Below are 25,039 nucleotides of genomic sequence, written 5' to 3' on the forward strand. Positions count from 1 at the left end.
ATACATATATAAATTGCGTAAAATTAATATCATCTGTAGCTACATGACAAAATTCTTAATAAAGTACTTACCGCCCAGAATAACTTCGCCTCCAACAGGCACATCCCTCGCACCAGCAACGCCTGATCCAGCCCACTCCAACTTCAACGCCACGGGCCCGCATCCCCCGTCCGTCCAACTGCTTGTGTCGAATCGTGCGTGTGTGGAGTTCACTCTAATCCACCTCGAGTCAGGAGGTGCAACCGGTGGCCCTCCGGTGGTACGAACCGCTATCTCTGTACCGGGTGGTCCGCCTGCGGACCCATAAGCCCTGTAAGCTGAGCCACAGCGAAGGTTTGGTAACGTCACCGGACCAGGGCTGGCAGCTAATATCCTCCATTCTCCCTAAAATAAAGTGACAGTTTTCATTTACTCTGATATAAGTACAAGTCAAAAGACAAATTTAAGGTTAGCTACCTCAGGAGCAGCAAGCCGCCAGTGTAAAGAATAAGATTTAGGCAGGGCATGCCCAGGAGCTCTTGGAGCTGGTCGCATATCAAGCTCAAGTTCCCTTGATCGAGCTTCAAGCAATGCTAGAGCTGGAGGTGCCGGCGGCCGTAGGACTACAACTCTCCACGTAGCTGAGTCAGAACCGTGAGGGTTTTCGGCAACGCACGTGTAGTTATCGGCGTGAGATAGTTCCAAGCCTGGACAAAAAACTAATTACTAAGTACTCAATTTAACTTGGTAACGTATTCAATACTGTCGCTGCATTTGTGACGACTCTTTATATAATACCTCTAATAAGAAGAGCATCTCCATCCAGATGGAACGGCGATCGTGGGTGCAAAGGACTGCCGCCTCTTAGCCATCGTTTAATTGGTGGTGGGGTTCCTCCAACGACGCATTTTAGTGATAAGGATCCGCCGGCAGCTCCAACCGCTACATCGCCGAAGGAAGAAATCCGGGCAGGAGCTATAGAAGAAAAACATTGTTGTTGAGTCACGTTAAGTATGTGTTTACATCGCCTTAAATTTTTAATGTGACAAAAATCTGGAAGTAAAATAGTTTTAAAATTCAGGGTTCAGTCACTTTCGTAATTAATGTAAATAGCGTTAAGACTGGGGACTATCATTCACGTCACGTCACGTCGCTTAAAGACAGTGCCCTCATCTTTGCGGGCTTTTAGCCGGAGTAGAGGCTTCGGAAAGTATAATATTTGCTCACGGTGCAAGCGTGTACTTACCTAAGGCACTGGTCTGACAGGCGACGGTGGTGGAAGGCGGTCCTTCGCCTGCGCTGGTGGCAGCGCGGACCCATGCTTCATAGGTTCGACCGGCGCGGAGACCTCGGAGGGTTCTCATGCATTCTGTGTATACACCCTCGCCCTCGGTGCAGGCGTTCACTCTCGTGGCGTTTGGCTCTTGTGATCTGTAGAAAAGTATCCTAATATACTTGTGAGATCAGAAAATAGAATGATGGTTATTAATATTGTTGCAACTAAAAGTTTATATCGCTCGTTAACGATTACTTATTCGCTTAGTGTTAACCCAAATGTGTTAACACTAAGCGAATAAGTCCGAGTAACTAGGCTCTAAATTAAAATTTACATCCAGAGGCCCATGGTCCAAATGATATGACATATATTTTATTTAAATTACAGTTCATGCACTTAATTATACTAATATCGTGGAAGAAAAGAGCCCAGTCCATAATATCAGACGTTTTACTGACCCTGACAAATCCTTCACGTACAGTATGTACTGTGTCAGTCTTCCGTTGGGCTCTGGGGGTGGAAGCCAGGATGCCCTTAGTGACCGCTCGGCCAATGCTATCAGCTTCATGCCACCAGGAGCACTTGGTACTGAAACAATTTAATTTATTTAATTTTGCATCACCAGCTCCATTCCAAAACAATTGGAATTGAATGAAAGAGATTGACAGTAAAATTGGGATAGGTCTTATTTGCCATTCGTTTGTTTGCCTCTGCCAAACCTCTGCTAAAAATCTAGTCTATATAGGTCCCACTCTGATTACTCACTTGTTTCTTGCTTTTCAGTATATGCATATGTTTTTTATTATATCGCAGTCTAATTTTATATTTATTATTATTTTTGACAGTCTTTTTTTATTTTAGGTTTTGAATAGTCTAAGCAGGGCATCGCAGGTATTTGTATTCTTACAAATCTCTTTTTTCAGAATTATTGTTGTATTTTTCTGTTAATGTTAATAATGTCTCATTCTAAATTATCCGTTATTGAACAACATAAATAGTATGTTTAATTCTTTATAAAAGTTGTTGATATTCAATATCGAATCAGGGCCATAAGGAACAAGAAATCTTTTTTACATGACAGTAGTTAAGTGTCGATTAGTTACCATCTTCGTCTGTCCTGCACACTTGCGGCGCTGACAGGGGTCCGTCGCCCGCCGCGTTGTGTGCACGCACCCTTATCTCGTACTCGGCGTATGGTGTCAATCGGGATATTGTAGCTTCTTCACCCTTTATAACAAATAAAATCCTTGTATAAATAAGGTGGGAATAAGGTATTATTCGAAATTCTAACGCAATACCAGACTTTTACGGGACAGATTGATAGTTAGTGTAGAACTGAATCCTAGAAGCTAACTATCTGAAGGTCAATTTAAACTCAACAATCATTCGACCGCGCATCTCGCTCGTGTCAATAGGTACATGTACGGACAAGCACGAGCATCATTCAGATATCAAATGTAGATCAAATGTAGATACCTACGTAACGTTCGAATTGGCCTGCAGTGCAACGCATTCCATCAAATTTAGTTTCGTCTGATCGTAAGCGGGTTCGCGTGAACCAATAAGTATACTTAGTTAATTAACAGGCACTACATATTATAGTCGGCGCAACGTAAAACATAAGAACTAATACATAACTGTTAATTATTACAATATATAACAAGCTTTTATAATACATTAATATATGGGTCAAACACATTTTAGAAAAAGGTCACTTCTGTAGACATTACAATAAAAGGTAACGACTCGGCACTGGAAAAATATTTTCACCTCAGCAGCTCGAACAAGGGTACTTTGCTTCTTAAAAACAGTGAGCAAAATGCGATTTTGCTCACCGAGTCATTTTGTCTCACTCAGTGAGCAAAATGCGATTTTGCTCACTGATTGTGTCTCACTCAGTGAGCAAAATGCGATTTTGCTCACTGAGTGAGACAAAATGACATTCAAGTGACCTTTATAGTCATTTCAACATGCGGGGTCTAATACAAGTTCGATATACTTGGGTTCTATTATCTCTGTCCCTCTAGGTATGTTCTCACTGCTTAGGGTGAAAAATTTTGTGTACTACACGAGATCAAAGTTATTTACATCTCGTGCGCTTTTGAATCCCTTACTACGCTCAAGATTCTAAATTAGATTCACTCGCTACGCTCGTGAATCTATTATAGAATCTTTCGCTTGCACGGGACTCAAAATAAGCACTCGAAGAAATATCAAACTTTGATCTCTTGTTGTACAAATAACTATTCCCATCTGCAAGAGTGCAGCGTAAAAAATAGCCTTTGCGATGTCTACAGGACGCCAACGAGTTGCGCATACTATAAAATATGTATGACCCATATTTATGTAACAGGAAGTTAAGGCTATAAGTTAAACCGTAGGGTCTTAGCTTCATAAATATAAGGGTCAATTCATAACTGTCAAATATCATAACTGTCAAATATTGGTTCTTATGTTGCGCCGACTATCAAGAGATTTTCAAAGCAAACATAGATTAACTTTCCCTAAAGTTTCCGAAGACGTGAATGCTCTAATTGCTATAAGATATTAAACCTGGTAGAGTTGGAAAAGTTGGACAGTCGTTAGCCAGTAGTTAACCACACAAAACGACGAAGGCTAAAAACTTCTGCAAAGTATTCATTCGTTTTTTAACAAAATACCTAAGTTTCCGTATACTCACCTACAGGGAAGTGAGTGCTATCACAACCGGAGCACACTCCACACTAAAAGTATACGGTATTGAAGTTAAGGATAGAGATGGTTATAAAAAATAACAAGATATTATTGCAAACCTTACCTGAACTCGTAAATACGCGTCTTGAGTCGGCAGCAAAGGATCAGAATCATATCTTGTGAATTGCAGTGTGTAGTGGGTAATAATGCCACCTCTGGAATCTACTGCAGGCGGCCGCCACGCTGCCCGTAACGATGTCGGTCCACTTGATTTACAGCTCAGCCCTTCAGGACCTCCCGTCGGAGCTAAGTATTTAAACAAAAACTTTAATAAGTTGCATATATTATTGAAATATCCATCACTGGCTAATACTTAAACTTAATATACGACTTACAGCTAATACTAGTCATTTGCAATAGCTGTAGCTCGCAGTAGGTAAATATTTTTGTCAGTCTCTATGTGACTATGGTATTTGCAAAATTGCTAAAATATTGGGCACTGACTTTAACAAAATATGGTAAATGTCCCGCGAGTAGCGTGAGGCTTTCTTTAAATTTATAAACGCTTTAATATAGTGTAGTGAATCAGAGTAACATGATAACATACATGGATAGTAACGAAAGCCCAGAAAAAAAGACGGCGTTGTATTGATTTACCTTCTTCTTCTTCTTCCTGCCCTTAATCCCAACTTCATTTGGGGTCGGGCCTTCTTGTGCGTTTGCGCCAGGCCGGTCTGTCCTGGGTTGTCAACAATGGGATATTCTGAGTTTTTAGGTCCCTTTCGACAGTGTACCATCAAGTGGCGGGCGGTCTGCCTCTGCCTCTTGATCGCTGCTGTGACCGTGTTTTTCGATTTCAGCTACCCATCCGTCTAAAACTTTTTGGAGCTCTGATGCGTTTTCCTCCACCAGCACTATGTCGTCTGCATACAATGGGCTCAGAGTCGATCCCTGATGGACTCCTACTTCGACTTTAAACGGGTGGGTTATACCAGCGGTGCTACGGATCTGGGTGGTGACATCCTGATACATGTTTCGGATCAAGTCAATGTAAACTTCAGGTACTTTCTGCGATCGGAGCGACTGCCATACCAGCTTTCTCGGTACCCCATCGAATGCCTTTTCGAGGTCAATGAAGACCATATACAGATTTTCCTTATTTATATTATATTTGTCCATAAGTATTCTTAAAGTCTGTATAGCCTCTATGGTAGATCTTCCTGCAGTAAAGCCGAACTGGTTTTCTGTGGTTTTAACAACCGCTGTTATTCGTGCTCCAATTACTCTTTCCCACAGCTTTAGGGTGTGCGATGTTAACTTTATACACCTGTAGTTGTTACAATTAGCGACGTCGCCTTTATTTTTGTATATGGGACAAAGATAGCTCCTGCGCCAAGAGTGTGGTATTTGTCGCTGTATTAAAATCCTATTGAAGAGATCTGTGAGCCAGGGTAGGGAATCCTCTCCCAATATTTTCCAGATGTCAGCCGGCACGTTATCAGGTCGAACGGATTTGTGGTACTTCATTTGGCGTAACGCGAGTTTTATTTCTGTTGGTGATATACAGTGTATATGTCCCTCAGAAGGTGGTAGCTCTGGTAGTGGCTCACTAGCATACTCTTCATTAAGGAGTGTTCCATAATATTGTTTCCATCTACGGTTTATTGATGCGTTTTCTGTCAGTAATCTACCTTGATCGTCTTTTATATATTTATTGCACTTGATATCCAGTGATGATTTGTGACGTTGTTTAGCAATTTTGGATATGGTAGTTTCATCCGGGGCGCTTTCCAATTTCTCATAGAACTTTTGGTTAGACATTGCTCTTGTTTGCGCGACTGCAGCTTTTGTTATGGTTTTCAACTTTTTGTAACCCTCTCGGTCTTCCTCTAGTTCAGATTTTTGCCATAGTTTAAACGCGTCGCGCTTAGCATTGATTAATTCTTTGATATCGCTATTCCACCATGTAGTGTCTTTTGCCATAGCAAGGCGGCCTTTAGATACGCCTAATATCTTTCTTGCGTTTTCCTGGCAATACGTTTCGAAATCTGTCCACTTTTCGTCCGCTGGCTTTTCTTTGTCATCAATATCTTGGTTTAAATAGGTTTTTATGCGGTCGATGAAATGGTTACTTACCCTTGGCACTGTGTATGTTCTTCCATTTTATTCGCTCGGTTTTGTCTACGTGGGTCCTAACCGGTTTTGGAAGTTGCATGACTGCTACTAATAGTCTGTGCTGCGCTGTTAGAGCTTCCCCTAGAATGACTTTGCAATCGCGGTACCATTTTAGCATCGATTTTGGGGAAATCATGTAATCAATTTGTGTACTAGTTATGTATTGATTTACCATAGAACACAAAATATTTAATAACACACCTTAGGTATTATTAGTCACACAAATACAGCTTTGCATTTCTTACAGATTTTCACTGCCCAGAACGCGGTTGCCACTTAAGAAGCTTCCGCTCGAACGGACTCGACAATAGATTTTTTGTACAGTCGACGCCAAAAATATGTTTACATTGAAAAATTTACGGTGTAGACTCACTTGTTTTAAGTAGTGTCCGACCGAAACATGTTTTTTTGCCGAAACCGAAACCGAAACCGAATGTTCGGCTTTGGCTCTAGTTTCGGCCGAAACCGAAACCGAAACCGAAACTTTTGTGGACTTGTAAAAACCGTTGAAAAAATGTCATAAAACCGCTTTTACACACATATTATGGAGCTGTCAACAGCTATTTTTTAAGAAAAATTACTAGAGTTAGACCAAGATAATTCTGCAACGATTTTGATGACACACGCAGTGCAAGTGTTATTTTAAACGTCAAAACTTCTATGAAATTATGACGTATAATAACATTTGTACTAGTTGCACTGCGTATGCTATCAAAATCATTGCAGAATTTTCTTGGTCTAACTCTATTCATTCACCAGTCAAGCTAATATGTATATACAGGGTCAACCAAAAAACCAAACAAAACGCGAGCGCAGCGAGCGCGAAATTTTTTGTTAACAATATCGCAAGGCCGGGTACCGATCTTCACCTGGGCCTTGCCCCAGTGAGGCGAACTTTCATGCGAAGTCACAGCCATGCTTCAGGCTTCAGGATAAGTAGCTGAGCACAGACTCCAACCAATGTCCATTGTATTAAAAAGCGAGACCGCAGGCCGAGCATGGCGCAGCGAGGCCAAAGGCTAAGCTGAAGTAGAAGACATGTGGAACACAAACCAATGGTAAATTGAGGTAAAAAGTGAGGCTAAGGTCGAGCATTCGTATGAAAAGCTGTACTGGGGACACTTTTAAGGGAATTTTCTTCGTTTTAATTAATCGTCAGCTATTCAGCCTCGCAAAATATTAACTATTGAGAAAATCAACTTTGCGACACTAGTTGAGCGTAGCCTTTAGCCTCGCTTAAAATTTGACATTAGAGGCAGATAGGAAAATGACTAAATAAGTGAGTGAATAAGAGCGAAAAAGACATCGTTCGACTCGGGCCGAGCTGATACTCGGCCAACGGGTACTTGCGACAGTGCTATCTCATTCACTCCGATACAATTAGACAGTGTGCGCGTTATAGGTATTGACAGCCTCTTAAGACTGCGTCGTCCGTCCAGTGGCGCCCTCATTAGTGGAATTGTGTTTTATAATAAACTAATTAATTTCTGTACATATACATGAATCAGTATATGTAAGTATTAGATAATATTGTTGTCCTACTTATTCCCCAACTTTTGCTCTTTGTCCGAAGTACCATTTTGTAAGTTTCGGCCCGGCCGAAAGGTTCGGCCATTTTTGGCCGAAACCGAAACTACAGCCGAAACTGGCCGAAACCGAAACCGAAACCGAACCTTCGGTCGGACACTAGTTTTAAGTCACTCACAAGTCACTAGTTAAAACAAGTGAGTCTAAACCGTAAAATTATTCACTGTTGTTAGTATGTCTCACAACAGTTTAAATTCGAATATGTTTACACTTTTGCACCTTACTCCCTTGTAATAAGGCGAAAAATGTTAACTTATTTTTGACGTCGACTAAACCATAGCGATCGTTGGTACTATGATTGTATAAAATATATTTGTACTTGAAACTCTTAATTCTCGTGGTCCAGACAGCGGTAAATTTGCTAACAAAAGTCGCAATCTGTATTCCTAATGAATAAATGTTAAATTAGTTTTTCATACAATTTAGTTTACAAGAAGCAATTTAACAATGGAAAACGAAGGGACTGTCGTTGATTAATAATTTAGATTTTACATTACATTGTTTTAACATCTGTGTCGATCGGTAAAGAAAATTGAAATTGTTTGTCAAAATTTACAAAGTATCTTACCTACTTTCCCAGTCTCGTTTAATATTGTCTTCCGTAATATTTTCACTTTGATGTTCTTCTTCATTGCGCAAACAATATTGTCCACTTAGAACTTATTTAACTTTATTATCAAAAAGTTAGTGTACGCGCTGACGAGAGCAATGCTATCTCTACAACTTTACAACTCTCGAACCGTATTTTCGGTGGCTTAGAATATCGACAATTCCTTTTGAGCTTCAAAAATGCTAACAAAGTCAGCTTTCCAAGTGCCATCAATTTGTGCTGAACCGTTTGACCTATATAGGGGCCACGGTCCAATTAAACCATTTTGCATTTTGATGTGAAAATTTACGATGGCCGCTTCCTGTCGATAGCGCAATGCGGATTTATTCACGAGTGCAATGACAAAAGTTGAAAACAAAACTTGAAAAGCGAAGCGGTTATGCCTCGCCGCTGTTAAAATAGTGTAATTTGGATTCTATAAATTGACTGCGCAATTTTGTAACAAGAGACTTTTCGTTCTTAATCGAGCTTAACCAAATGTTAGGTATTCATTGTAGATATCACCTTAAATACACCGTACCTACTCGAAGAATCTTTGTGTACGCGTTACTAAAAATCATAATTTGTACTAGGTATTTTATAAATTACATTACAGGTATTTATTAAAGATCTATGGTAGAATTAATATTAGAAGTATTAGAACAAATCAAATTATTTTCAGAAAATATTTTAATTTGTTTTTATTTCAAGTAGAGACACTTATAATTAATAAAATTATAAACTGAAATAGATGTCATATATTTATTTCAGTCTATGGTAGTATTGCCATATACCTAAAGCGTATGAAAAGGGGTGATGGATGTAAGACAGATATTGTTACAATTTAATACGAAGAAGTCCGTTATTAGCGCCAAAATAAATATGTATCAAAACCATAGTCGGTAGGTAATCATAAACATCAAGTAAAGAATATACTAGTAATAGATAATAGAGTAAGAAGAGAAAAAAATAGGGACTAATATTTAAAGAAGTATTATACTTACGCGATTCTAACGTATGTCGATAGTGCGGTGGCGATACAGGCCCAGTGCCTGCCGCATTATAGGCCCTCACTGTGACCCCATAACGAGTAGCGGCCTTCAGTCCTCGCAGAGTCGTACTAGTTGCGTCCGCGCTCGCGCCGCTTTCGGAACCCGGGCTGTCATTCAACGTTCCTTTGCCTTCTTCGGAAACCCACCAGCGGATCGTGTAGCCCAGTAGCGTGCCATGCCACGATTCTCTAGGTGGCGGCTGGTAACAAAAAGTACTACTTATAAAGCAGCGTAGCCCCTGAGAGACTTTTGTTAGTAAATATGGAGAGGCCAAAGTGAACAAAAAGCTATAAGGACACTGCGTTAAAAAATGACACCATCTATAACATACTTTTTATTTTTCGTTTGTATACAGAAATGGAGGAGGTTAGTAATATCACTCTCAGTTGCTTTCAGCCACTGAGAGTTCTAGTAACAATTTGAAAACGCGAGCCACTAAGAGCTTTTGTAATACCTGTAAATACAGGTACGATTGTGAAGATTACCTGCCAAGTGATGTGGAGTTCCCTCGCCCGGAGTGCCCGCACGGTGATCTCTCGTGGCGCGCCGCCGGGAGCTAAACAATCAACAAAACACCCGAGTCATGTTAATGCTTTAAATACGCTTTCAGGTCGTTAGGTACATATTATATTACTTACGTACATACAAGGGTATTTTAACTAAGAGAATTCCGGGAATGTTAATTTATATTAGACATGTTAGAGGCTAATCATGCACATTATGTTTACGCACGTGTATTAATGTTATTATATAATTTAGACATGAATTCTAAGGTATTTATAGCTAGCTACAGTACAGCTTGACGAAAACTACCTAGGTTACGTCAGGCGTAATGTAAACTAAGTAGTTAATAATCCAACATAAATGTTGTCGTTACTTTTAACTGAAAACCAACCAATGCAAAATACACTTTTCACATCACCTAATCAGAAAATGGATTTTCCTTCCCTGCTAGGAGGGATCAAAGTGGCACTTTTCTGTTCAACGACATTTCATTGCCAGTATAAAATATTAATATAATTAACTATGAACATCGTATATACAGCCTGGCAAAAAAGAGTAGAAATTAAAAAGTGGCAACACTGTAGTGTCAGCGCTAACTTTTTTTTTATTTTCCTCATAGTTGATGTGAAACGCAGTATGTGCCACACGGTATCAAAATTATTTCGTCTTGGGCGTTAACACTTAAATCCCTCATTACGCTCAGCGGGCTTAGCAAGGTTGTACGACAAGGTAGTTATCACGCAATAGGTGTGGATAAAACGGCCGTTATCGTCGGTTTTATCATCCATACTATGGTTGCAGACGATATATGGAGTTATCCACATTTGACAGCGGTAGATGATAGAAGACAATTTGCATAACATGGTCGTTGGATAAGATGTGGATAATTTGACAGATTGTCCCATTTTGACAGTTCAACTTAGTTAATTTTAACTACGTGCTTCTTAGATGACGATAAGCCTTGTCGTGAAAGCAAAAGTAGTGAATAATCATATTTTAAGGTATAAATTACAGGTAAATATCAGTTTTTCTATGATTATATTGAGAGTTATTAGTTACAATGTTCCGCTGTATATAATATTGTCAATATTTTCTTCGCAGGGAAGTCAAATTTTATTATTCCTACTCGCGGCTGCTGTTGAAGAAAAATATCGTAAACAGCTTTAAGAAACACTTGCAGCCCATTTGATATGACGGACGAAGAGTTTCGGCATATTTACATGGTGCGTAAGGAGTGTGCAGTGCATTTACTTATGTGCCGAATTTAACGCCGTGCTTCAAAACGGTGATGGGTTACCTACCAAAACATCTCAAAGGTAAAGCTATAAAATTGCAGTGTTTCTTATAAAGTTAATATGTATTCTATGCATAGACCCTATTATATTTGAAATCATTGATTCTATGTAAAACAGACGTCTTAATGACAATGCTACTAAACTCTTCAATACTAGGTACCGGCCTCATTATTATATGTAAAAGTTAGTATGTTAAGATATCTGTTGTACAATCTCTTACTTATGCTACTAACCTACTAACAGAGGTTACTTAAGCTACTATTTACTTCAACATTCATATCCTAACCTCCAGGGGGAAAATCTACTTGACAAAATTAGATTTACAGTACCGGTCAATAACATATCACCTTTGTGTGTTTTTGTATGAACTTGTAGTAGGTTAGTTTGTAGATTTCATATTTTACTAGTCATTTTATATAAATATGCATGTTTTTCCAGAGATGAGACCTAGCTAGATTGATTTTTCGCCCCCGAAAACCCCCATATAGCAAATTTCATCGAAATCGTTGGAGCCGTTTCCGATATCCCCGAAATATATATACATATAAATAAATAAATATACAAGAATTGCTCGTTTAAAGGTATAATATATTATGAATACTGAAATACTGTGAACTACAATAAGAGACTCAGCATATTACTAAAAAAGCTCTTTAAAAATAATGAAGTTGACCATGCATACATTAAAACAAAAAACCTCTATGAAAAAATCATTACATAGACCAATTTTTCTCATCACTGGACAAGGAATACTACTAAACTACCTAAAGCTGTGGAAGTCACTCACAAATATAAAAAAAAGTTATACCGTAAAAGCATGGAGGTGATATATTATTGGCCGGTACTGTAATTAGGTACTTATTTGTTTTAGGTTCTAACAGTATACACCACACCAGCAGCACACCTACACCAGCAGCAGCAGCAGCTGCTGGTGTGTAACAGTTACACCTGCTAGCTGATGGCAATTAACTACCAACGTGGGACTAGTCAAGATCATGGCTTGTCCATTGGAGCACTACTGACTGGATTGGCCACACTACTGTAAGCCTGAACCTCGAGCAGTTTGTAGATGCTGTAAACAGAAGGTAAGTTCTTTTGAGCACTGAATTAAGTATTAGACATAAAAAACTGTGACTTTCCACAAGGACTGTCTTAGTAACTTTTCCTTTTTTGAATAAGTATGAGTGCGGCTGTATTATGCATTGAGATATGTACCTACCCATTGTTTGATAGTTATGTATGATAAGTTATCTCTGGGATATATAATCTGGGAATGCAATACTTATTAGGTTTAACTAAGGCACCTAGTTCTAATGTGCTGCCTTGTTTAATGGATATTATTCCTGGCGATTGTTTAGTATATATCTTGAGTGCACTAGACTGCACTCATGTGAAAATACTTACTCCATCGCTGCCACATGAACCTACTTTTACTTATTTCCTTCTTTTTCTTCCAGAAAACTTCTCGTGGATCAAGGGAAAAATTAGAGAAGACGCTCCTAAAAAAACTTCCTAAGCATGCAAGCATGCACAAAACCGGCTCTTAATAAGCTTAATAAATACATATTTCGCCTATTACTATGTTTTACTATCACACAAATACCTACCTAATTTACCTATATTTCTATACAAGTAGAGACTAGTAAACATTCAAGACGGATAATCTTCACACAGAACACCATTCCCGGGCATGCTTCAATGTAGGTGTCACTTATTCTTATTTTTCATTTTAGCCTTATGCGTACAAAATTTGTGATATTATAGCTTCTAAATGTAAAATCCGACTCATATGCAGTATAGTACAATGAAAGCATAGGTAATAAAAACATTTTAGGCACGTTCTTACTTAAGAGGAAAGGGAGATGGCCGCTTCCGCTTCTCCATACAAACGTAGTCCTCATTTTCCTCTCTGGATATTGACATTATGGAAAATATTTTTACATAATTTAATGTATATTAACCATATAGCTATGCCCCTACGTTCGAATTTTTGATTATTGTAAAAATTAGGAGCGGAAGACAGATTACATACAAATTTTTAAATGCTTCTAACTCTTATAATAATTAAAAATTAAAAAAAAAGAACAAACGTAGGGGCATGGCTGTAGTTGATGTTGATATGATATACAACAAATTGTATCAAAATATTTAATGTTATTATCCAGAGAGAAAAATGTGGACTACGTTTGTATGAAAAGACGCGTCTTAACGACGCGTCTAGTGAGTCTGGCGGTGAAAAGGTCAAATAAGAATATTCCTAAATGCTCTATTATGCTAATAAGTCTACTTTAGTGACTATAACTGCGGTCAGACTCAATACGCCAATAACTAATGTTGAATATTAAAAACTATGTTAAATTCCATTTAGGTAGATACAAGAATGACAATTCTCGTCACTTGTGGTGTTGTCAAGTCTTTTTTGTTTACTAAACTCTATAGATAAGTTAACAATTTCGGCTCTGTGCTAGAGAGAATATTATAAATGGGTAAATAAAACAACTATTGCCAAAAAATTAAACAAAGTTTATTTACACATTAAATGTAGGTGTACAAACAAATCATTGGCTGCCGTACCCGGTGTGAAAGTGCCCATCATGCCAGCAGCTTTATCGCTGGATTACTATGAAGTATGAACAGCTTTTGTACCAGGAACGTCATATGGCGCCCGGGGCAGGCACCAAATTTGCGCCTCTCCCCTCTCCGAAACGAAATGGGACCAACCCCTAAGTCGCGAAAAAAAATTTGGCTGTTTCATACATTTTGGCTGGTCCAATTTCTATGGGAGGGTAAACTATTTTTTTCGCGATTTCGAGGTTGGTCCCGTAGCAAAAGTTACTCAGTATAATCCCAAAACCTCCCTGGCAACGGGAATGTAGTTATTTTTTAGCCATCCTGTATAGTGTATAGGAAGCCTCAGTAGTCCACATATCGATGAATGTCGTCGATAGACAACATGTCACAGATATGCAGCAGCAGCTATTGAAGCAGGTTCCGTCAACTACGGCTCATATGCGCCTGCCGGACAAAGGGCTAGCGATCCACTTGCATAATAGGTAGTCTATTGGACAGTCCATAAGATGGTAACATCGACAGGAGACCCCTAACGTAAGACGCGCTAACACTGGACACAACACAACTCTGAAGCACTTGGCCCGCTCGCCTTATAAAACGAAAGCATAGCAACTCCCGCCGAATATCCCTCTGCTTGATAGAAGTTTCTGGCATAGAGTATTCACACTACGGGATGGTGGGCGGTAGGGCGCTACCGTCGTCTTTCAAGGTCGAGTTCGATGCAAAAAGAGTTCCTAAAAGATCGTCTTTCTCTTTTGCGCTGTGGGCCAGATTACCATCCGCATTTCACACTTCACAGTGGTGGTAAATACGACTGACAAAAGTTTCCCTGCTGCCTTTGGCAAGGCGGAGAGGTAGTCTTTAGCCCATTTTGGCGCCCCCCCTTGGACGGCGCCCGAGGCACGTGCCCCCAACCCCCCCCCCCCCCCCAACCCCCCCAGTTTCGCCACTGAGCGGGGGCCCTTACCATTCTGTCTGATTCGACGGCCTAACTTACGTTGTAAAACGCTTAATGATAATACTAATGAACTGAAAAGGTTGTTTGTTGTTTTATTTGTGGATAGGTATGACACATATATATATTTTTGGAATGGTCTTCTCACTAGCTTTTATTTGATATCCATATTATTGTATTATTGCTATTTCATAACTGCTCATCTATAAGTTTCGTTTCCAATATAAATAGAATGCTTAACGGCGCAGAAAAGATCAACATTCCTCTCAGACCTCCAACAAAAAGGGGCCAAACTGAAAACCACCGCTGGACGCCAGTCTAGCACATGCTGAGCTTGGTACCCACGGCCAACATGTCTTGCTAAATGTAATTACCTATGTATAGAGTAGACAATAAGTTAGTACTTAACCTAGAATAACTTAGTACATACTTAACATAGAATTTATATGTAGGTATATGGTTTGTATTCCTAATATTTTTTCTACCATCAACTTATCATGTTTTGGCAATGGAGCATTCCATGCAATTGTCTACCGTTTGTCCCGTAGAAATGCAGATTTTCTGGAGATTTGCAGGTATAAGAGTTTCCTTTTCTATGACAAATGGTCAAACTTGCACGGACAATTAATCGCTTGCTTTAAATGGCGAAAAAAAAAGTCGCAACACAGGAAATAAAATGCGTTTGTACGGGACAGCTCGTGGAATGCTCCAATAAAGTGATTTCATTTCATATCATAAACTGATGAGGGCATTCAGAGTGTAGCCTTGAGGTTGCCAAGCCAAGCAACCAAGTCAGGTGTCACGGTCTTCAGGTCCTCAACAGGCCCAGGAGTGGAGGAGGAGTGGAGTGGGCAGCGTTGGAAGATATGCTAAGTGGTCTGCATTCTGCATTCGCAAAGTGGGAAAGCCGTCTATCTCCATTTGTGTGGCTGAATTGCAGCGGCCATGTCCGGTTCTCAGGCGGCACCAGATTTTCCGAGGAAGGTCAAACCCTTTTGGTTTTTTAGTTGGGTCAGATATACAGCAACTCCGAGCTGCCGAAGCTGACCATTCCGCTATCCACCTATCCGAAATATTAAAGCTGCTCAGGCTCCCAGCTGTAGCACAGGGTCGGCGGGCAGTCGGGCGGCAGAATTCCTCGTGGACAGGCATTGTGGGGTTATTCGTGATATTCTCAGCCTCCCTCTTCAACGCCTTGAGTCGTCGGATGTGAGGAGGGGCAATGTGACTCAATGCCGGCAGCCAGTGGCGGTTGTAGATCGGATAGTGCCTGAGATGCATCGCATGGTCTCGTTGAGCTTAACGTCCAATCTATGGGTATGTGCACTTTCAAGCCTCCAATATGTTATGACTGAAACAGAAACAAATTATATTAGATGAGGTCAGGCGCAGGCTAGTACTTACAGCGGTTCATTGGCAAATTATGTGAAATTAATGTCACTTTTAGAAAGCTCTCGTTTTTAAGCCAGGGGGATTTTTTTGTTACAGTTGTCCAAATTATCGATTGAAAATAAATTGAATTTTGTTCTAGTAATTATTTATCCGTTATTAAAGTTGTATTATGTATCAAGTGTAGTTCTGTACCACTTGCGTCATAAAAACAAACCAACGAACACCTTATTTATCAAAATGTATCTCAGATATTCTATGCTAGGGTAATATACGACACAAACATACCCACACACATACATAGGCTGCTAAAATCATTCCCATAGTCAGGTATAGGTACAATAGACCACTTTACCAAACACAAAAAAAATATTCCAGCTGCCAGCAGTAAAGAAACCAGCTTCTACTCCCAAGCCCTAACAATATAAATAAGTTTTTGGCAAAAATATAATTTTTGGTACAAGCTTTTATCGCTGACTGTACTTTTCTTTCAACAGGCAACTTATACTCCATGAGTCCATTCTAACAACACCAAGCACAATTAGTTTGCGTTGTTTTATCACAGTGTTCCCATGGCCACCTCATGTCTCCATCATCAGATCAGCTCCATGTCATCATAATATTGCAATTGTCATCCGATTTACATATTGTTATGTATGCAAAATTTCAGCTCAATCGGAAATCGGGAAGTGGGTCAAACTTAGCTGTCAAATGTATATGGCCAGCTTTAGTGCTAACATAACTGTTCCTAGTATTCCTATATTACCTACATGTTATAAGTAAGAATATTGTACGAGTAGGTATTATATTATTTTATAATCTTAGTAGAATAGGTACTAATACAATTTATTTGTATTGAATAAGGCCGGCGCCCCACTGCTGCGCACGCTACATCCACGGCCCACGTTTTAATACAAACCGTGGGCAAGCCCACGAAATTTTGTATAAGAACGTGGGTCGTGTACATAGCGTGCGCAGCAGTGGGGCGCCGGCCTAACTCTTGCAGGGAATTTGTAAGTTACTTGTGGGTATGGCTACTTTATTTATTTAATTTATAAACTTTATTGCACAAAAATATAGAATTACGTAAAAATGGCGAACTTAATGCCAAAAGGCATTATCTATCACCTACTAGTCAACCATAGAAACAAATATGTGACGTTCCACGGCAAAAGGTACCTTATGGCGGCTGGCGCTTACGTCGCATAGCGCCGCAATAATATTGGAGCGGCGTTAATAGTTAATAGCGTAAGCGCCAACCGCCATAAGGTACCTTTACCCGTGGGACGTCACATATAAACACTAAAGGTTGGTGCAAAAACCAATCAAAAAGCAAATGCAGTAGGTATATCTTAGATATACATACTAACATAAACATACATATATGTTATAAAAATAAATGTACTAATATGTATATGGGATGATAGACACTAGACGAGACATTTAGCAGATAACTACCGAGCATGACTACTCAAAAAACAAATTTTCTTGGGGCTTGTCTTACAGATAGAGGGAGTGCATTCCATAGATAGGTTGCCTGAACGGCAAAACAATCATACATAAAACGGTTATGAAGAGGAAGGACTTAAAGTTTAAGTGAGCGGGACATCCGGAACGGGCATAAAAACTAAATACTTATTAATAATATTTTATCTTTATGTCTTAGATTTATGGCATAAAGTGTGTCTTTTTCTTTTTCAATAAACTTTTATTCTTGCTACAAAACCAGCTTCTAGAATATACAAACAGAGTAAAAAAATATATAAGTTTTTAAAGTGAGGTCTACGGGTTTCAAAGATTTTAATATTTGTTAGAACCCTTAAGTATGCACTTTTTATGCAGTGTGAATAAATGTATGCATAGGTAGTGTTGTAGTGTAAATTTACACATCATTATTGCCAAATCAACTTCCTGTAATTATAGTAGTGATAGAACAGGTTTTTAACAAACTTTTGTCACTTAGTAGAACATAATAGATAGAATGAGAAGAAATAGATATTAAGTGTCAATAATATTAAAAGGCACCAGAAACTTTTCATGATTTTAGTTTAAGAAAGGTGTACTTACATCTTCAATCCTTTCTTCTAGATCTTAGAACTTGTGTGCACTGTGCAGCATTGCATTTTGTATCTCTGGGTTCCGAGAGGCTCATGAATCTCCCTGTAGGTGTAGGCGAACAGGGGATGCTGAGTTATATATTTGGCTAGCATTTTCTTGTGCGCCGAAGCATCGACTGAAATTAAACATATTCATGACAAAACCAGTTAATGATCAAACGAACTATAACTTTTTCTATAAATAAATTAGAGAAACTTACATTTTGGGTGGCATTTCCTTTAGTTTACACAGCAAATCAGTATTTTTCTTCGACTTGGTTTGTATTTTCACTAAATTCACTGAATCATGCGCGTACGCGATGCTTGTCAATGTCAAGTGAATTGTCAGTAGAAAAAACACGATTATCCGTGCATGTTATAATGTAAGTCAATTTGTATAAAGCTGTCACTCATTTAAACATTTTTCAATTTGGAAGTGTAGTAATAAAACTAACTATTCGTTTTCAAACATCTTCCGACACACGTCCGACATTTTAATAAAGCCAGGCATTAAATGGATTTTTCATAAACTCTAGGCATAGACAATCGTGGTCACTTACGAATGATAGTGGATAACTTTATACGATATCGACGTGGTATTCTTATCGTAGCCCGTAACCATGTTCAGCAAAACGATAAAAATACGACTATCGTTAAAAGACGACAGTAGATTCCACGCGCAATATGATATAACCTTGCTAAGCCCGCAGGATTCTACTCTAGAATCCCTCACTATTCTATTGTAGAATCCATCGCTTTATTCAGGATTCAATGTACGCTCTTGACGGAAATATATCATTTTGATCCCTTGTAACACAAACTACTATTTCATCTGCAGAAATCCGGACTGGAAATGACATGTATCAACCAACTTTGTATAACTTTGTACGGACTACACCTCATTGGTACAGCTTTGCATTGGTATGCAGCATCCTAAAATATGTTTTATAACCGGGGATAGTCACAAAGGTCCTGTGATTTCAACCAAAATAGCTAAGGAAGGGAACACTCATGAAAAATATCATATAACTTCGCGAGCGTTGCATCTCGAAAGGGCGAACGGATGCGACGTTATGATATTTTTCGTGAGTGTTCCCTTCCTTAGCTATTTTGGTAGAAATCACAGGACCCTTGTGACCATCCCTGGTTATACGTGGCCCCCAAAGTGAATACATTTTATATTTTATTTTGAGAACTATATTCATCAAAATCGGCTTAGTATTTTAGTTTATTTTCAGGCAAAAAAAGCGCCTGTTCATGAATTTAAAAGCTGTGACGCGTTCGCCATTCATTCAAAGAAGAGCTTTTCCCCAAATTATTATAAACTTAGCGCTTTTTAGTGATTAAAGAATGTACATTTAACAAAATGCCGTGTCAAAATAATGCTTCAAGTTTACGAGCCCGTAATACAACGTGTAGCACATAAAATGGCTTAACGATTATGGTCGGTATTAACACCGGACGACCCCGTATAGTCCATTATTTTATTATAGACGTCATGACCTCGTTAAGGGGTGTAGATCATGTGTAACATAGCTGTATCTTGTAACTTATGTTTTAAGATTTAATTAGTTGTTTGTTTTCCTGTGACTTGCAGCTTCCAGTATCCCGATTAGGATGTTACAAATTGTCATGGTTTTGATCTTATTTTGATACGACCTTGAAAATTGCTCATGTTCATTAGTATGTAAAGTGTCATTCTATGGAACTTGCTAACTATGTAAACAAAAGTCACTAGTATTTCATCATTCAGAGACAATTTCAATAAGGCGGTTTGTTTACATGCGAAATTAAGTGAATGTGTTGTGTAGGATGCGTCCTAGGTCAAGGTCGTATCAAAACTATTTCAAATCTTTCCGGTGGCGAATGCACTAGTCTCAAAACGCACTATTAGTCAATACACTCTAATTTCGAAAGCCCCTCTTCTCATAACAAACTAGGCCCAAAATACCATATTTCCAAAAAGGCTCATTTTCGATTTACACGAGAACCATTGAGAACTAGTCCCAAAATACACCTTTCCCAAAATACCCCAAATTGTGTTCACCTGTGCGTGGCGTAATACTTTATTCTCTATGAGGGATCTTCACTCTTCAGTATAATGTTCAGTAGAGGATTCCTGCTCCGTCTTCGCATTCTTCAAAAGCTTCGATACGTCGTCTCGTACCTCTGACTCTTATGGAGATAGCTCTTATCACAGAAATTTGGACTTTAAGCCAGAAAATTATTTGTGAATATGCCTTTCCCCATTTATCATTCAATTTTGATGCTGTGTTCTTTAAGAAACTATTGTATTCAGTCCCTAGGGCTCCGTCGCATGAATTGACTAGTGGTGTAAAAGAGGCTCTTAAGTCCTCTGTTGCTATTTCAAAACCATAACAAGTTATTAGATATGAATCGTTATCTTTACTATTTAATCTGATAAAGGGATGATAATATATTTCGAATAAGTTTTTATACATATTTTCCTCCTGTAGAATCTGCTGTTTGACGTATTTTACCGTAAAATGTATCATTACTCATTATGAATACAATCGTCCAAACTGCGGGAGGCATATTTATGTAATCAGGTCATCAAAATCAGTTGCAATTGGGACCATACCTACTTATATTTTTATAGGTATGAGTAAAAACGATTGACATACGATCTTACCTATTGTACGAGTAAGTAGTATGAATATAAGTTGGTACCTAATATGTCCTTATTATAAGGACTAGGAAGTCTAACGTCGTGCATGTAAAGACATTGGCAAGTGTTTAGGAAAAGCGATTTACAATGTTAAATCGAGGCAATCGAGGTAGGACGGTCTCTGTCACTGACCTTCCTCTCTCGTAGTAAAGTGCAGCGGGGAGGTGTACGCGGACGCGCCGACGTCGTTGAAGGCGGCGAGTCGGAGCGCGTATCGGGTGTCCGGCGAGAGCCCCGAAACGGACGCGCCGGCACGCCCCGGCCCTTCCGACCTGCCACACGTTATCTCAAGGCAAATACATTAAATGAAAAAAAAAACATGCCAAAGTGTTGGACTTTTCTGACCAATACCGTTTTTGTTGATATTAACACAACTGAATCAGTAGCATATTAGTTTTGAAATGGTAATTTGACTTGCATGGAATTATCTTCAAGTGGTTTGCAGTTTGTGGCATTTTCGTTTCTTTACATTTGATCACAAAATTGTATGTAAAAGATTGCAAAATTTGAACAAAAATTGTGTCAACTTTTAATAAGCAACCTGTGATTAAAAATTTATACTTAAAAAAAAAAATAAACGAATGTGACGAAGAATATCCATGAAAACTAAATTAACACCCAACTCAAAACAACACGCTGATTACAGAAAACTTACGAGACGTGAAGTAAGTCTGAATTTGCCAAAGTCAGGTTAAGTACTTCGGGCGAGTCCCAGTTTTCAAGTAACCCGGTCAGGGGCGTATCCAATGACACAGTCAAGTCTCGGTTTAGCGCCCTGTACTGCAGCGAGTAGTGTGACACAAGGGCTCCGCGGGCTATCCTCCAGGTCACTCGCGCTCTTCGGGACCACACTTCTGATATCCGAACCTCTTCAGGTATATTCGGACGTTCTGCAATGAAAACGCAACTCTAAATATTTTACTGTAAATTTAAGCTTGCTTGAGGATACATAATCATAAATTTCTTTAAATCTTCAAATGAGTCACCACAGCAAAACGAGAATTGATTACACGCCAAATTATACCTCCCTCTCTTAATCGATAAAATAGTCTTGATTAGCATGTTATCAATCTGTAAAGGTACACCAATCAATAAAAGATTCTACCTATAACAAGTTTACAAAAGGTTTTTCTTTAGTAACCAAAAGAAGATAGTTTTTTTAGTAAAATTACCTTTAACATACAATCGATACACCAACTCATCATTGCCGTAGAGGTTCCTAGCAAGACAGCGATATTCTCCTGCGTGCTCGGGGCCGGCGTGGGTTATTGTTATCTCTGATATCTTCCCTCCATTACCAGTGTCTCTGGTTTCGATGCCACCGGCGCCGCTGCGAGTTGACATGACATTATAAAAGGTTATCATAACATTATCTGTTAAGTGAAATACGAGCACAGTCCTTTGAGCATTGAATAAGAAAAGGTCGTCTAATGTTATGTATTTTATATTGAAAAGGGAACCATCAAATATGGATCAATCAGTCGGTGTAGGAAAACTTTAAAAACCTATAGCAAAAAAAAAGCTTTTTTGTAACGGATTGATATTATTAATTGTACAATTAAGAAAAAATACGTGATACACAACTTCTCAAAACTTACTGTAATGCCAAAGGCCTGGAGTCATGCGTCCAATGCACGTGTATCTCGGGTTCTCCGCTAACAACACACAGCAGTCTCGCTGTTGAACCTCTGACCACCCATCGAGTTGCTCCGCCGCTGCCGCCTCTGTTAAGTTTTGGCGGTTCTAAAAATTATATCAATTGAAATGCTGTTGGTTTTAACAATGATTGAAGATCATATTAGCAGTTTATTATACATAGTAAATTTTCTAAAACAAGGATAATTTTGAATTTGAGACAATAAGTTGTTGCAAAAATATCTGAGACCACATTTTAAACGACAAAAATTTCTACATTTGGGTTTGCCGCATCAACCCCAACGCCCTTCACACACCGAAACGACCTAACAAAATGAAAGCTAAATGATATGAAATCATGAACCTTACACTTATGGGATGGCTGCAACAGCAGCAGCCCATTTATCTACAAAGAGTTTAATTGATAGACATAACCATACAGTCATCCCTCTTGATCCGTAGCAGCCTCCATCGGTCTTGCTTGCTTGCCAACCCAAGTAATAAGTCAACTAACCTCTGACGTCCAAGTAGAAAGTGTGGTGTATAGAAGCGTGCAGCGCGCGCGCCACGCACCGGTACCAGCCCTCGTGATCTGGAGTGGCAGCCTTAAGCCACACGGTCCCGTCGGACAGGATGGATCCTCCGTCAGCGTCGTTAGTCTCCGACTGACCGAACAGTACATGACGCCAGTTTTCACCATCTGCGACGAAATGCATTTAAAAATGACGTAATTTGATTTTTCATCTAAATTATTTTCATAACATAACATTACTACATAATACTAGTAATATGATTCAAGTTGTGTGTCGTACCCAAAGAGTATTCCCACGAGACTCTGGGCGCCGGTTGTCCTTTTGCAGAACAAGGCAATAAGAGAGAAGCTCCAGCTGACACTGAGGTGTTCTGTGCTCGCCACACCCACATTGGCGACTCTGTGCAATAAAACTGTTCATTATATATGTTATGTTATTAATTTCAAAACTACTTTCTTTGATTATTTCATAATGCACTATGTTGTTAAAACTACTTAATCAAAACTACCTTTTACATTAAGGGACGAAGTGTGACTAACAGCTCCAAACTCATTTGAAGCCTTACACGTGTAATCTCCACTATGGGCCGATGTGAGTTCCTGAATAATTAATATAGAAAAAAAATCCATGTTCTTTTGTTCCACCTAAAAATTCAATGGAAATTAGTCAAATTGTCGGAGTAAATTACGTACTTACTAACTAAAGCTTTCCTATAAATAGCATACCTACCTTTAATAGTGAAGGAATGGGTAAGTTGTCTTTGTGCCATGTAAATTGAATAGGTTTGTCTCCAGAAATTAAACTACATGTTGCTTGCGTACTACCACCAACTTCTAGCTCTTCAGGAAATTGAAAAGGTGCAATTTTAGGCGGTTCTGTAAATTAAGAAAGGCTTATATTATATATTATTCATGCAAAATAAAATACAGTACTTTAGTACTAAAAAATTCCAGGACTTACTATGAACCTCAACCCTTACAGTTCTTCTGGCTAGTTCCCCACTTTCAGCACGCACTTCGCAAGTATAGCTTCCTGCCGTGCTACTTCGAACAGAAGACAGTTTTAGCATTCCTTTCTCATCGTTTGAATCCATAGCAACTTCAACTATGGAACCATCTTCACGTCGCCAAACCACTTCTCTAAAAATAAATTTACCATTAAATTTACATTAATGTTTTGGCTATTACTCAACGTTAATAAAGATCTACTACTCACTTTATTGGATAACCAGAATACGGACAATGTAAAACCACATCCGTATCAGCTTTAACATGTATGGACGATAAATATCTAATATTTGGAGGACCTGAAAAGACATCGATTGCATATAATATTAGGTAATTATTTAGGTTATTGTAGGTACCTATTTAACCTTTTAAACGCCAAACGGCGCATCCATTTGCCGTGCCACTGACGCCACGGGGGTAAAATTTAGTTTTGTGAATAAATAATGCCAACCTAAAAGTGGGGTGTTTTTCAGTAGATTTTCATCAAAAAACGATCGACGTCAAATGCCGTCTTTGGCGTCGTTGTCACGATTTTGCGTAGACGTCAATTGCCGTCTGTGGCGTTCAAAAGGTTAAAAGTTAATTCGTACCAAATACATTCAGTCTTGCGTGATGAGCTTGTGAACCACGGGAGTTGGTTGCGTTACACCCATATCTGCCACCTTCATCGGCAGTTCGTATGGTCACACTCAGAGTTGATACAATATTCCCTTCTTCACCACCAGAAACACTTTCGGCTCTTGTATTTACACTATATCTAAAACATAAAAATATCACACAAAAAGTAAATAGCAAAGAAAGATAGATAAGATCTTGTGAGTATCAAAAAAATCACCTAACGATATACAAGTAGGTAAAAGTATTAGTAGTATTTAAGTATTTATATATTATATATATCGTTGTCTGAGTACCCACAACACAAGCCTTCTTGAGCTTACCGTGGGGCTTAGTCAATTTGTGTAAGAAATGTCCTATAATATTTATATTTAAAAGTCAATTAATTATAGAAATCGTGATACTTTAAATAATATAAA

The 25,039-nt window shown here is 38.8% G+C and overlaps 1 protein-coding gene across 2 annotated transcripts in view; it reads right to left on the minus strand.

Moving 5' to 3' along the window:
- LOC134791637 (cell adhesion molecule Dscam2-like) overlaps window positions 1-25,039 on the minus strand; it is an 89,472-nt gene that overhangs the window by 12,056 nt on the left and 52,377 nt on the right. For both annotated transcript variants that reach the window (XM_063762691.1, XM_063762690.1), the window contains exons 10-29: window positions 24,596-24,762; window positions 24,214-24,304; window positions 23,959-24,137; window positions 23,728-23,873; window positions 23,507-23,642; window positions 23,278-23,397; window positions 22,980-23,165; window positions 22,429-22,573; window positions 22,003-22,160; window positions 21,486-21,720; window positions 20,963-21,102; window positions 9,817-9,887; window positions 9,284-9,530; window positions 4,053-4,234; window positions 2,359-2,482; window positions 1,714-1,843; window positions 1,226-1,410; window positions 778-954; window positions 457-686; window positions 72-384 (exon numbers count right to left, since the gene is read on the minus strand). In XM_063762691.1, the coding sequence (XP_063618761.1) occupies window positions 72-384; window positions 457-686; window positions 778-954; window positions 1,226-1,410; window positions 1,714-1,843; window positions 2,359-2,482; window positions 4,053-4,234; window positions 9,284-9,530; window positions 9,817-9,887; window positions 20,963-21,102; window positions 21,486-21,720; window positions 22,003-22,160; window positions 22,429-22,573; window positions 22,980-23,165; window positions 23,278-23,397; window positions 23,507-23,642; window positions 23,728-23,873; window positions 23,959-24,137; window positions 24,214-24,304; window positions 24,596-24,762 (3,362 nt within the window). The remainder of the gene's footprint in view (window positions 1-71; window positions 385-456; window positions 687-777; window positions 955-1,225; window positions 1,411-1,713; window positions 1,844-2,358; window positions 2,483-4,052; window positions 4,235-9,283; window positions 9,531-9,816; window positions 9,888-20,962; window positions 21,103-21,485; window positions 21,721-22,002; window positions 22,161-22,428; window positions 22,574-22,979; window positions 23,166-23,277; window positions 23,398-23,506; window positions 23,643-23,727; window positions 23,874-23,958; window positions 24,138-24,213; window positions 24,305-24,595; window positions 24,763-25,039) is intronic.

Source organism: Cydia splendana, chromosome 6, assembly GCF_910591565.1.
Source record: "Cydia splendana chromosome 6, ilCydSple1.2, whole genome shotgun sequence".
Classification (NCBI taxonomy): domain Eukaryota; kingdom Metazoa; phylum Arthropoda; class Insecta; order Lepidoptera; family Tortricidae; genus Cydia; species Cydia splendana.